The following is a 14,288-nucleotide window of genomic DNA, read 5'->3' as shown; positions in this document are numbered from 1 at the left end:
AATATTTTCATTCTCACGTTTGAATGAGACCCAAACACATTATAAGTGAAATAATTTTTCACCAATGTGACGTCAGTTTGAGGTGTAGGAAAAGAAAAAACACTTTTTTTGCTTCTCAATGCTAAAGCTAGCGACGAGCCATTTGATCGATTGGACGTCGAGCGAAACAGACGATTGGCATGGATACATGTGACGCCCCTCATGAATTTGATTGGCTAAATATTTTAGGGAGGAAACAAATGACAAGTGGTGTTTGTTTAAAAGATGTCCCCCAAGAACAAAATTCCGCAAATAGGCCCCCCACCCCATTTTTAAAAATGAATTACTACTATTACTGTATTATAGTTTATAGGTACATGATATACTGTTAAAAAAGTTAAGTTGCATCCAGGATATTTTCAATGCAATACAAAGCAAAATGTGGACAAAACAAAAGAGTTAAATTTCGTGATTGACTCGACATACCAAGAAATATGTGAAGAATTTGTAAATTATTAGTATAATTGGGTTAACAAATGGAATCAACAAGTAGTGATTTCAGCAAAAGATTCCCCCAAACACACATATAAGAAAACGTCTTTTTGACATTTCATAAGCTTATTTTGTGAATAAATAATAACTCGTTGTTTAAAACAGCAACTCTTTACTATCATCAAAACACATCTGACAACATTACTCTTAATAATAAATTGCTTACATTTGATTTGATTTCGGAAATAATGTGCTGGAAGTTCTGGCGTGTAAATCACTGTTTCATTAGCCACAAATCCGAGAATTATTAACGTTTTTTATTAGATTTCTTTCGACACAGTGACATCAACATCTTTTAAATATATCCTGTTAATGACTAACGACTTCTTATCTCCTTATTACTGCTGTAATGTTTCACCAAAAGTCTCCTCTTAAATTAAGTTGAGCTTCAACACCTTGTCTATTCCTTCACTGTGTAAAATTCATAAATTAAAAATAAAAATCTCTGTGGAATCCATTAAGAATGTTGTATTCCCAATTTGTCATGAGTGATCATATATTGCCGTCGAGACAGCTGAAGTAGGTGACAATGCCGTAAGAACAAATGGACTGATTACTTTTATCCTGGCAATTGGACAGTGTGAAATCTACTTCAATTAAAAAAAATACAGCTTTTAATTTCAGTCTTGAAACTAATCAGAGCCAAAAATGGAACATTAGATTCACGTTCATTTGTGACAGTGTTAAATGAGACTAATCGATCCCCAGTGAAGGATCATAATGACCCTGTTCAGCAAGCCTCACATCATGGATACACGGGTTCAACGTGCTCACCGCATGTTGTGCAGAGAGGACTTTGTTAGTGGTCGTTTTTTCACAGCTTTTTTGCTAGCTAACATTAGCGTAATGTGACAGAGACAATTAGCATCTTGACGTGTCAAGAGTCCGATGTACAGAGAGAAGCAGGTATTTTTTCTAAACGAAATCATTTCCTGCCTCGAATAATAAATAAACCTGAAGTACTGCAAGAATATTTTTTCTTTCATCTGTACGGCGCAAAGTGGCCCGCTGACTGATATCGGGCAATAGCATACAAGTCTACTTGAAAATAACAATAAATGATGCGACATCAGGGCAGCACGGCGGATGACTGGTTAGCACGATGACCTCACAGTGCAGACGTCGGGGGTTCGATTCTGGCTCCGGGTACTTCTACATTCCAAAAATATGCATGGTATGTTGATTGAACACTCTTAATTGTCCCTAGGTGTGAGTGTGAGCGCGGGTGGTTGTCTGTCTGTGTGTCCTGAGATTGGCTGGCAACCAGTTTAGGGTGTATCCCGCCTACTGCCTGAAGACAGCTGGGTTCGGCTCCAAGTATATAAAAAGATACAAGGAATGTGTCTATGGTAGCATAGCGCCAACCTGAATGAAGGATCTGGAAGAGGTGGTGACCAGGATCCTGAATATACAAGGTTCACTGTATATATTGAGATGCCATTTCCACCCTTAGTTTCAATTTTTAATTCATGCCTTTCGTACGTCTCTCATCAAAAGAAATCACGATTCCTACTTTGGATGATGTTTTCCAGCTTTTTTCTGGAGGCGAGTAAAAGACCATGTGATTTCATATGATAGAAACTGTACAGTATGTAGTGATCACAGCAAAGTTGGTCGCCATGGCCACACGGGCTCTGGTGTTGCTGGCAAACACCCACACAACCTATCACAATGGCTTTATGTCTTGTGCCTGTGAAAATGTACCATGCCCCCACCCCTCAACTACTATATGCCAACTGTACTGCCAATGCCAAAGGCTGCGCCACCAACGAAGAAGATGGAAAAGTCTATGATGAATTAAAAGTGACACGTGAGACAACACTAACTGACTCGGTCGCATTGAGATGCAACTGTGGCTTCGACTCAAATGTTGAGGCATTTTAGCTCTGTGCTAGGAACCATATTTGGTAACTAGCGCAGTGGTAGGGAACTTTTTTCCCAAAGTCTTGTGAAAGCCAGGCGAAATTTATGAAGAACTATGATGCAACTAGATTTGTTTGTTGTGCTTTTCATAGCAGTTCATCTGAAGTGTTGTTTTTAGATGGGCCAGACTGGACCAAACTGACCCATTATGGTATGTCTTTGTTTTTTTAGTATAGAAGCAATATACTGTAGCTATGGCAACATGTGATTTCTCAACAGCAGTGATTTAATTGAAATAAATATCATTGTAGTCAATATAGACGCTGACACACTGCCACTTTGAGAAGGTAATGAATTGCATTTGTGACTGAAAAGTTATTATAAATTTAAGAAAATAATATGCCAGTTAAATCAAAGTCAAGCAAGCAAATTTTTTTTGTTTTTCAGTTTTCAATTTGCTATATTTCTTTAAAATGATTAAATATCTCAAAATTGTCTTCATTGTTTTACATTTTAGTATTAACATTAGGTATATTGTTTTTTAATGGAAAAAATTGTAATATTAATACAAATATGTATTATAAACTACAAATATTATCGCATATAAAGTGATTGAAAGGCTGTTTTACATTTCTATGGTTGAAATTATTGATAGATTATTAAACGAACTCAAAGACATTTTAGGGTTTTCATTTGATTGTTTTAATTTATTTATATAATTACATTTCTCAAATAGCATATATTGATTTAGTTTACTGAACTGTAATCCGACCAACATAAAGTTTGCGTTTTATATATCCATGAGTCGGAGTAAAAAGTAACCTAAGGAGTAAATTAATTAATTAATTAATTAGTATTACCAAATACCTCTTATGGCACAATGAAGAGCGTATTAATAATTGCAAAAACTGGTTACTCTTTCAAAGAAGCACACATGCACCTCAAAGGTTTCACTGTATTTTTGGATTCTTTGCATTTAGTGTATTCTTTTTTTCCCCAGTGCATGAATATTGCAGAAAATATTCTCGTAGTCCAACACATGCACGCAGCCTTTTGTAGTTTAAAAAAAATTTCCCTCATAAATGTTAACTCTTTCATTTTTTAAGGGGGGGGGGGGTTGAAAAGTCCGCGAAGTACAGCTCGATCGATCATTATTGCGTTGGTGATTGGATGACGTTCTGCGTGACATCAGCCCGCAGCCGCGGAATCGTGCGTCTGTTGCTATTTTTCTCATGCCAAATGGGTCTATTTTTAAATACACGGGGGGTGCTCTGTCCTGTGATGCGCGGAAAAGACGAATGCGATGACACAGACTCACTCGCAGAAAGACAGAAAGAGAAGCTCGTACTACTTATTTCCTCCGTTTTATTTGTTTCTGGAGAATGTTTTTTGCGTCGATGCGTATTTGCGCATGAGCCAGCGGGATCCAGTTAAAGCTTGGGAAGCAACAGCCAGCTCATTCTTGGGAGTTCAGTACGCATGATGTGAGAATTGGGTGGATGGGGCAAACCGGAGCGAGGTTCGGATGACCTGAGGAGGCAACACCATGCACGCAGCGGACGTGGCGTGCGCCGCGTTGCTGCTGGCTATCATCGCGGTGTCGTTGCTGTCCAACCTTCTGGTGCTGATCTGCTTCGTGCACAACGCGGAGATCCGCAAGGAAGCCCCCGCTCTCTTCATCCTCAACTTGACCTTCTGCAACCTGTTGCAGAGCCTCTCCAGTATGCCCCTCACCCTGGCGGGGCTCCTCACATCCGGCCGGCAGCAGCGCGGAGGAGGCGGTCTGTGCCAGACCGTGGGATTTCTGGACACCTTCCTCACCACCAACTCCATGCTGACCATGGCGGCGCTCAGCATCGACCGGTGGGTGGCGGTGGTTTTCCCGCTCAGTTACCACTCCAGGGTGCGGCGCCGGGACGCGGTGGCGGCTCTGAGTTACACGTGGGCGCACTCGCTGTGCTTCTCCGCCGCCGCCTCCTGTCGCTCGTGGGTGGGCTACCACCAGCTGTACGCGTCGTGCATCCTGCGCGGCGCCAGGGCCAAGGGGCTGCACTTCGTCGTCTTCACCGTGGCCCTGCACGGGCTCAGTTTCCTGCTCGCCCTGGTGGCCATGTGCGTGACCTACTTGAAAGTGCTTCGAGTGGCCAGGTTCCACTGCAAGCGCATCGACGTCATCACCATGCAGACGCTGCTGCTGCTCGTCGACATCCATCCGAGGTAAAGAGCACTTCCAAGTTCCTGCTGGAATTTATATCCATATAATTATGATCTTAACTTTTTGCATTAAGGAGAAGAAACTGTATATTGCTTTAAAATCTGCACTTTCGGTATCAGTGGCGTGCCAAAAGGGGGGGGGGGTCTGACCTGAGGGGATCTAAGGGGTGTTTTCACTCCTTCACCTCTAAGAATTTTTGGGGAATGGGCAGGTTAATTACTTACCCCTTTGAAACCCTAACCCTACTTTGAAAATCTACCCGGAAACCCATCCATCCATTATCTGAGCCGCTTCACCACACGAGGATCACGGGCGTGCTGCAGCCTATCCCAGCTGGTTCATGATGTTGTTAAACTATTTTTTTTTACATAGTACTTGGTGTAAAAAGTTTGAGAGTCACTGCATATCATTGGCCAATGTTTTGAAAAGTAAACGAGGCACACGCCAAAGAAAGTACTTCAAAAATGTGTATTCCTGTACAACCTTTCAGAAAGCTGCAGTCACATTCTGAAATTTGACTGCACGTTTTGCTTCATCATCTGATTTCCCCGGTAGTGTTCGCCAGAAGTGCCTGGACGAGCAGAAGCAAAGGAGGCAGCGGTCCACCAACAAGATCAGCACGTTTATCGGCACGTTTGTGCTGTGCTTCACTCCGTACATCATCACCAGGTGAACGGCATTGCCGGAGACAAGTTTAGTCAAATTGCTGTCGTAAAAAGTTAATTAAACCAAGCGTTGAATGGATTAGAGGGTTTGCACAAGGGGCATTTTATGACATTTGACTCAAGACTCAAAAGGCTTGGAGTGGCATTTTAATATTGATAGGCTCTTCTCCTGCTCAGGTGGTTGGAGTTTATTAAATAAGTGAACAAGGACTACGTGACTCCTCCCTTGCCTCTCTCTCTCTCTCTCTCTCTACATATGCCAAATGCTGAAAAAAAAAGTTAGTTCAGTCATGTACACATTTTGATAAAATGTTCAACCAAGCCGAGTAGTTTCATACAGCAAAGGCATTTATGCTTAATTCTAACCTATTGAGTGAAATGCCATGTGGACTAATGGAAATTAGCATAAATACTACGGAAATTCTAAACCTCCATACAACTGCTATTTGAACACCCACGGAACAGCAAAAGCAACAAATAGAGAATCCAACAATACTCGTCGGCATATATTCTATTGTAACTACGACTGTGGCTTAAGAGGGGACCTTCTCTGCCTCTTCGTCTAAATTACGCTGCATCCACATCCAGTAGACTTATGTGCTGTTTATTGTGGCACAACATGCAACTAACCTTTAGGTGCTCAATTTTAATTAGAAACTTTAGAGTGTCAAAAGTGAAATGGCGATATCGGTGCGGTTCACTGCAATCACCAATCAGAATTGATAAAGACTTAATTAAGCGCAGAGAACGCCAATCGCCACTCAGAGCCATGAGAATGGCACTTTACTGGACTTGAATTGAATTTGCGGGGCTCTCCTTCTTATTGTGCTGATACTTGATCCCTGTCATGGTGACAATAAGATTTCACTCTCGCCGCCCATCGATCCTGCGAGCACGCTTAATCCTCATCGGCAAGATGAAAGTCTGGCGGGCGGTGGAAGCAAATGAGTCAGCTCCGCTCTCGGTAGCTCTCATTAGTATTTGGCCGCGTGCATTAGCGCCGGAGACCTGTCACAAGCTGTTAGATTGGTTGGGATGGAAATAGCCGTCTGGCAGAATGGAGGAGATCCGCGTAATTAAGAGGACAGATTAGCCACCAAACAATGCGTTTGCTTGTTCCTCTCACTTGAACACAATCGGACGCATTCGGGCATCGGTGGCTTGACATTTGCAGACATTGTCATGACATTTTAATGGAATGTTCGCCACAGGGAGGCTCTTCCACTCTAATTAAGCTCATGTCATCGTAGGAAACATCAGAGGACTGTACTATTAAGTGATTACTGTCCTTAAGTCGACTTTTCTGGTAGCTGTACTATTTTTTCCCAGGGATGTTTTTAGTGTCACTCCCGTCAGAATACCGAAAGCAGATATCTGTACTTTGTACTCCTTATTTTGTCCAAATAGGCTGTTACATTTTCTTTATTCTCAGCGTAGAACAATTAAGATGAGTGCTTTACTGATGAGCCAAGGTGGGTAGAGCAGAAAGTGCAGCACAATGCACAAAGCCACAAAACTGTTTAATTAAATTAAATTTAAATTTAATTTTCAATTATATTTAATTATTTTATTACAGCGTGTTCTTATAAAACCCACTAGTATGGAGTGCCATTTTCTCATTAAACACCACAACAGGCTAGAAGGCTGGAACGGATTAAAGGTATTTTCATATATTTCAATGAAAAACATGATTTGAGTCATGAACGCGGCCATGGTATCGTTTTTATAGTCAACGAAAACTGACGAAAGAAACTAAATTTAAAAAAAAAAAACAAGAACATATTCATTAACGAAACAAATTGAAAAGGAAAATGCTTCTTTTTTTTTTTAAATAAGAAAACTAACTGAACCTAACTGAAACCGCATCTAACATCTAAAACGTAAGGAAGCAAGGATTATAGTGAAAGTCCTTTGTTTTCGGGATTAATCTGAAATATATTTATTTTGCTATTGCTGAACATTCCTAGAGAAGAAGGAAGGTCAAACTGTTGTTCTAGAATTGTAGTTTACCGAACTTTATAATACTCGACAAACACTCTATATCTGAAATAAGCTAAAACTAACACTAAAACTAATCAATTAAAATAAAGCATTTTTGAAAAAGAATAAAAACTAACAAAAACTATTACATTTGCTCTAAAAACTCATTAAAATTAACTGATTATAATAAAAACAATTAACTCACGAAAAATCCAAAATTATTATAACCCTGAAATAAACAAATTAAATTTGTATCTCATACATCTCTGTAATTAATGTTTAATATTAATGATTTCTATTTTCAAATTAATTTAAAGTGTGTTTCAAAAATCTTGAGTATTTTTCCATACTTTAAAATGTGTTGAGGGAATGTGTAGGTGGGGGAAATCTGTAAAAAATAAAATCTTTCGACATGGTCTCTATATTGCACATTTTCACCAAGTCAATGTACATACGAAAAGGAGTTGCATCAGTCCTTGTAGTTTTACGAGTGTACTTTCTTACACATCAGTACCATGCACCAATTCCTTGCTATTTTTACTTCTCCCCATCACATTTTACTTATCTCTTTTTCTCTTTGAGGTAGATTGGTCGAGCTGTTCTCCCCGGAGCACATCAACGCACACTGGGGGGTGCTGTCCAAATGTTTGGTGTACAGCAAGGCGGCGAGCGACCCCTTCGTCTACTCGCTGCTGCGCCACCAGTACAGGAAATCCTGCCGCCTCCTGGCTCGCAAGATCCTCGGCAGGAGCCGGCGGGACTCCTTCTCCCCCGCGTTGAAGGCCAACGCCAGGAGGAATCAGGACGCCCAGCACGCAGCCAACGCTACTAGTGATCACGGCCAAGCGCCCAGCAGCAAACAATCTCTTGGCCACTGAAGCAGAGCTCATGATTGTATTTTCTCCCTGCAGGAAATGTGTTGGTGTTTGGTTTCGTGGAAGCTGTGGTGTCATTTCCACTCATGTGACCATATAGAGACAAACAACAATCCACACCAACATTTTCGCCGAAGGACAATTTTGAGTCGTCAGTGAACCTTCCGTGCTTGTTTGCGAAATGCGGGAGAAAGCTGAAGTACTCAGAGCAAACCGAACGACAACAGTACACGCTAACGTTAGCGTACGCCCGTTGCTGTGCCTGCAGTGCTAGCTTTCAATCCGAGGTCACCAAACCTTTTGAAAGTGAGTGCTACATCTCGGCTACCGATGAATGCCAAGATCACCCTGTTGGATAGGTTTGCTGTACTCCCAGGCTATAGCGTAGATATTTACATCAAGATTTTGTGGCAATTACCAAGTGGGCCACTCATGTTGACAGTTTTGTCTTTTTTTTCCCCAAAACAAATAAAAGACTATTGAGGATGTTCTTCAGAAAAAAATCTGGAGATAATTGTACTCTATTGACTGGCTACAATACTGTAGAACCAAGGTCTTCAATCCTGTTCCACTAGGGCCGCTGCCCTTCCTGTTATCCATCGCCCCTTTCTGCAATACACCTGATTCAAATGATCACGATCATTATCCAGCTTCTGCAGACTTTTGATTATCTGATCATTTGAATCTAGTATATTGCAGCAGGGAGAAATGGAAAACAAGCAGGACAGGAATCGAGGAACAGGACTGAAGACCCTTGCTGGAGATCACAGGTGTCAAACTCCGTTCATGGAGCACCACTTTCCTGCATGTTTTCCATTTCTCCCGGCTACAACACACCTGATTCCAATGAGCAGGATACTTCTTCAGAGCTTGCTGATGAGCTGATCATTTGAATCAGGTGTGCTTGAAATCATGCAGGAAAGCGCCCCTCCAGGACTGGAGTTTGACACGTATGCTGTAAATGAAGCGACTGTTAGTTTTATTGCCACAATTACGATCCATGTGTGATCAAGAGAGTCATAAAAAGGTCCTTGCAGCCTAAATGCAGAGACACCTTCAGTTTCACTGATGCTATACTGTTAGTCACCCAACTGGGTGATGTGATTCATATTGAAGCATAACCTCAATGTAAATCCCGGATTAGACGCGCGACGTGTTCAGGGGATAATGTAAAACGTGATGTCCCCTGGGACAGTATGGCGCATTGTACACATGGCAATGAATGACGCAGGTTGATGTGATGATGGAGCTGTCAGGCATGAGTAGTAAAGTGCCTTTCAGACAATGACCTCTCATTTAATCCCAAACCTTTGGTAACCGTTTGCTATTTGTGGGATAATGTCATGCAGGTGAGTCTTTTTAATGTGAGGTGACATCAGGCAAAACAGGGTAAGGTGTGTAGCAAGGATCTATTCTACCTCGTGACTCATGAGGGATTTGTGACAAATCAGGATGTTGACTATAAAGGCTTTAAGTGGCATCCATTTATTTATTTTTAGCCGTGCATGATGTTTGTGAGTTTGTGTCAATAAAGTCTGTGCAATGCAAACTAAACGTGTACTATTTTATGTAGCTCTACTACACACACGGACACACCACTAAAACCATTACGGTGGCACGAGGTTGACAAATCAAACCTTAGTCACCCTAAATGTGCTCAGTGAAATAATCAAATGTCCATTTACATTCATTCTTGGGTCAATTTGACCCGAGGTATGTGCACAGAACAGAGAGAGTCAGAAATGAAATTAAATTAAAATTGTTTATATGTGCCGTAACTAACTAGCTATTTGAACTTCGCTCTTGACATCTTACAAGGCACGTTTAAAAAAAGGATTTCCATTTTTTAAAATAAATTGTATTTATTACTTTATTCTTACATGCAGTACAGTGAACCCATATTTATTACAAGAAAAATGTTCCAGACCCACCGGAAGGGGAAGATGGACGGACATTGCAGACCAACCATGCAGCAACACAAAATGGCCACACATATTTTACCGCTCACACACACTTATTTAAAACACATGTGTGAACTTTTTGACGTCCTTTTTAGCATTCCTTCAGTCAAGAAATGGGGAGACTATCATGTATTCTCTCTGCTCTGTGGTAACTACTACTGCGGAATTCAATTGGGGACCTTCTCTGCCCTTACTCCTTCTTCTATTTGCGACCATTTGTGTTAACTGGATGGATAGTGAAAATTTCCATGCACATTTTTGTCCTTGTCGCAAATGATCACTAAACCAAACTGCGTGAATAACACCTTGAGTCTCCCACACTGATTATGAAAAAAAGGGCCTAATGAACAGCGGTTCCCACCCACTGCCTCTGCCGCTGCTGCTGATGTGGCAGCGGGACAAAGACTTTTAATAAGGCAGCAGTGTTGAGTTAAAAACGTTCTTGATTGCAGGGTGTGAAAAGAAAAGAATTAAAAATAATAATAAAAAAAAAAAAACAATAGCGAGACTCTACACATCCCACTCATCATCGCCCTCTATGAACTTGTACCTCTCTTGGAGATGAAGTCATGCTGATAGATTTTAACATGTATATTATTGGCATCATCACGATGGGTTTGTGGCTAGTACATCTACCTCACAGTTCTGATGTTCAGGTTTGAATTTTTTTTTTCAACTTAAATGACTGTTTTAGGCCCAAAAATACAAGTTGTGTCTGTTTTTTTTAACAGTGTACATCGAGGTAGAAACAAAAAAACAAAAAGAGAAACAAAAATCCTTTTTGAAATGGGTTTTGTGGCTCCTGGTGTTTTTTGTTTTTCTGTGGAAGAAAATCAAACAAGGCTCTTCCACCATCTAAGATTGCCGACCCCTGGTTGATTGCGATTGAGTGTCCACCAGTCCAGAGTGCACGCTTCTCTTCCCAAAAGTCAGCTGGGATAGACTCCAGCTCACCTTTGACCCCAATGTGAACACGCAGGATAAAAAATAAATGGCTGTGCACTCGTTATGTCCCACATAACTGCAGCGTATCATTTCCGATAACGGTGTCTTACAAACCGTGGGAATGTCGGAGTCAAATGTCACACTATTCCCAATGGGCCGCCCCCTCCAAAAAAGGGCATACAAGCATCACAGCTCATAATAACAAGAATCAGAACAGATTGTCTATTTCTGTAGTGGAATGCTCTGCTTGTTTTTGCTTCTGGCACTTGAATTCTTTTTTTTTTTGTGTGTGGAGGTCCCCGTAGGCATTTTTGTGCACTCAAATGAAAAGTGGCTCTGCAAAAAGTTGTGTTTTTAAAGGCTTCAGATTGCAATACCTTAATTAGCTTGCGCTTCTTGCCTCGTTACACTCGTTTGTCCTGCAGCCAACAATAGAGGAAATGTCGCCTTTAAATTTAGCTGTAATAATAATAAAAAAAAAAAGATTATATACAGTTGTGCCTTGACTAAGAGGGTCATTTTCGTTATGTGTACAAGTTCAATTAACTTGATTGTCAAATAAATTTGCCCCTTTGTAATGAATGACAATGCCATTAATCCGTTTGATCCGTCTTCAAAAAAAGAACATGGGTACTCCAAAGTAAAAGATTTTTCCTGCTTACTTCATATTCCACAAACGCAAAATTAATCAGAATGCATAGTGTATAGACTAGTGGAGGTGTGCAGAATATATTATTAAGAACACTTTGGGGTTGCCTTCCCCTTTAAACAGCCGTTTGTCTGCTATAGTGACTCAAACGAAGTTCCGACCACATTTTGGGACCAATTTATGGAGAAATCCACTTTACTCAAAAGGTTTGAAATACATTTTCTTGCAACTGTGTGATGTAGCCTCCCCCCCTACGGTGCGAAGAAATAGTGCTGCTGTCATGCAATTAGCATGCTGGCTCACCAGCCCTGACTGAACAAGTACACACAAAGATGCCACCACCCTCATTAATAGAACAGCACATGCAGACCTCCCACTCACTCTGACATCAAATCAAAGGATGTGTTTCTCCGCCTTTGGCCTGGTGTAAAAAGTCTATAAAGCAGCCTGTCTTCTCGCCACAAATCAAAAGTAGGCCGTGTGACATGCAATCCGACTTTATAGCCACCTTTTCCATTACGTTTCCGTCAAAATCTATGTGAGATAAAAAGGTGTCAAGACTTGGGGAAAAAACACCCTGAGATGAGACAAATAATTGAGACCAGAGCGGGTCACATCTTAACTGACAGAGACAAGATACTCGTTTTAGATCAAAGGGTTGGGACGCTTTTTATCCCCCGTAGGCCATATTGTACAGAATTTAGAAAAAAATGTCCTTTTTTTGTAGCGCTGGGCGAGTATCGTTTGGGAAATGGATGGATGGATACTCGTGTAAGCTGCCGATATCAGCCACCGATATTAAAGGCAAAAAAAAACTAAAGCTGATATTGAGTAAGTCCTCCTCACCAATAGTTGGCGCTACAATGCGGCAGTTTGACATTGGCGAATCAATTTACGTCTGAAAGGCACATTTTTTGTCATTGTCCATCCATCCATCTTCTGTACCGCTTCTCCTCACTAGGGTCGCGGGGGGTGCTGGAGCCTATCCCAGCTATCTTTCGGGCAGTAGGCGGGGTACACCCTGAATTGGTTGCCAGCCAATTGCAGGGCACACAGAGACGAACAACCATCCGCGCTAACACTCATACCTAGGGGCAATTTAGAGTGTTCAATCGGCCTGCCACGCATGTTTTTGGAATGTGGGAGGAAACCGAGGTACCCGGAGGAAACTCACGCACGTCATTGGGTTAAATGAAATCCAAATCAACAATAAGCAGTAGTTTGGCGGACCATAAACAAATTCCTCATAAAAAACACTTCCAGCTGTTTATCGCTAGTCTCAGTTTTAGTTTGCTGTCAAACTAAAAATAAAACAAAGAATTTAACATTGTTTCCTGAAAACAACCAGACAACTTACGAATGCCCCCGCTAGCTTAATGCTAACACGTAATGTAAAACACTAGACAAAGGCGAACGATTAGCATTGAGAGTCGCAGTGTTATAAACCTTTAAGTAACGGATATTTGAACACAAGCGGTATCCTGCTTATTGGAGCTGGCAGTTATCCTGATGTATTGCAAAATTCAAAAGGCGCCAGAAGCTTTATTGGAAAACGGAAATTTCAGATTTAAATCGTGATGAATTCCAAGTTTTAATGAAGACATTTGAGCAAGTGATCCTATTGAGCAGCAGAGCTCCACCACAGATATACAACAAAAAATTGCAAAGCTGTTTTTTTAATGCCACTGGAGGTGGGAGGGGCAGCCAAAACCTTAAAGCTTTATGGATTCTCCACCAAAAGACAAATTAAAGGGATCACAGAGTCAGGTTTCAATTTATGATTTTTTTTTTTAATCAGGAAAATAAGCTTGGATTTTCAATTTTATCAATTTGTTTTGGAGAAATCAAAACAAAAATAAGTAGTTAAAAACATGCATTCTACTAATGCTGCAGTATAGCTTATTTTGACACGCATACCCGTTACATAAGTGCCAATGTTCAGCCGGATCAAGTGTCCCTTTATAAGTTTAAGGCTAAAAAAAGTCCTATCGGCTACTGTAGTACGGCACAGTAGAAAGTGACACAATCACTGTTTCATTCACTCAATAAACACCAAGCACACGCACAATGCAACAATACACGGTGAGCCGATTATCAGGGAACCATCGGGGAGGGATTGGGAATCTATGGCAACAAAATGTAGCTATTCACATTGTTTCAGTCGGCCAAGAGCTTAGCGAAAATCCATCAGGACGTTTGATTAGAAGACACCTCAGCAGTGAATGAAGAGGTTAAACCGACCATCGAGTTAGCAAGCTGCTTTCAAAAGGAAGAATGACTAATCACCAGCAGGGCTGTCTCAATGTCCTGCACATAAAAGACATCAATAAGTACTTAAAATGACTGGAAATGAGGTGAGGAATTAGCAGGGAATGGCAAAGACTACAATGGGGTTTGGCGGCCAAAAAGTTCAAACTTGGTTTCATTGGATCATAACATATTTTTCCACATATTTGAGAGATTTCAAGATGTTTTATTTTGTCTTTGTGAGATAAACTTCCATCTTACCACCTTAACTTATATCGCATACATTTGAAGATGATGGGAGATTGTTGTCACATGCACCAAAAACAGCCAGTACTTGCCAGAAATTGCTGCAGCTCC

General features: G+C 41.0%; 1 protein-coding gene across 1 annotated transcript; it reads left to right on the top strand.

Annotated features, from left to right (window-relative positions):
- The first annotated feature begins 3,700 nt into the window (after positions 1–3,700).
- On the top strand, positions 3,701–8,859 carry LOC148330160 (G protein-coupled receptor 26-like). The gene is made up of 3 exons (XM_088304969.1): positions 3,701–4,611; positions 5,165–5,278; positions 7,841–8,859. The coding sequence occupies exons 1-3, from the start codon at positions 3,941–3,943 to the stop codon at positions 8,130–8,132; spliced, it is 1,077 nt and encodes a 358-aa protein (XP_088161095.1). The 5' UTR covers positions 3,701–3,940; the 3' UTR covers positions 8,133–8,859.
- The last annotated feature ends 5,429 nt before the right edge of the window (positions 8,860–14,288 follow it).

Source organism: Idiotropiscis lumnitzeri, chromosome 9, assembly GCF_059441095.1.
Source record: "Idiotropiscis lumnitzeri isolate Australia: NSW breed Sydney's pygmy pipehorse chromosome 9, RoL_Ilum_1.0, whole genome shotgun sequence".
Taxonomy (NCBI): Eukaryota; Metazoa; Chordata; class Actinopteri; order Syngnathiformes; family Syngnathidae; genus Idiotropiscis; species Idiotropiscis lumnitzeri.
This window is presented reverse-complemented; position numbering and strand designations above follow the sequence as displayed.

Coding starts and splice junctions, on each gene's coding strand:
- LOC148330160 (XM_088304969.1), top strand. CDS start 3,941: ATGCACGCAGCGGACGTGGCGTGCGCCGCGTTGCTGCTGGCTATCATC. Junction 4,612..5,164: donor CTCGTCGACATCCATCCGAG/GTAAAGAGCACT, acceptor TTTCCCCGGTAG/TGTTCGCCAGAAGTGCCTGG. Junction 5,279..7,840: donor ACTCCGTACATCATCACCAG/GTGAACGGCATT, acceptor TCTTTGAGGTAG/ATTGGTCGAGCTGTTCTCCC.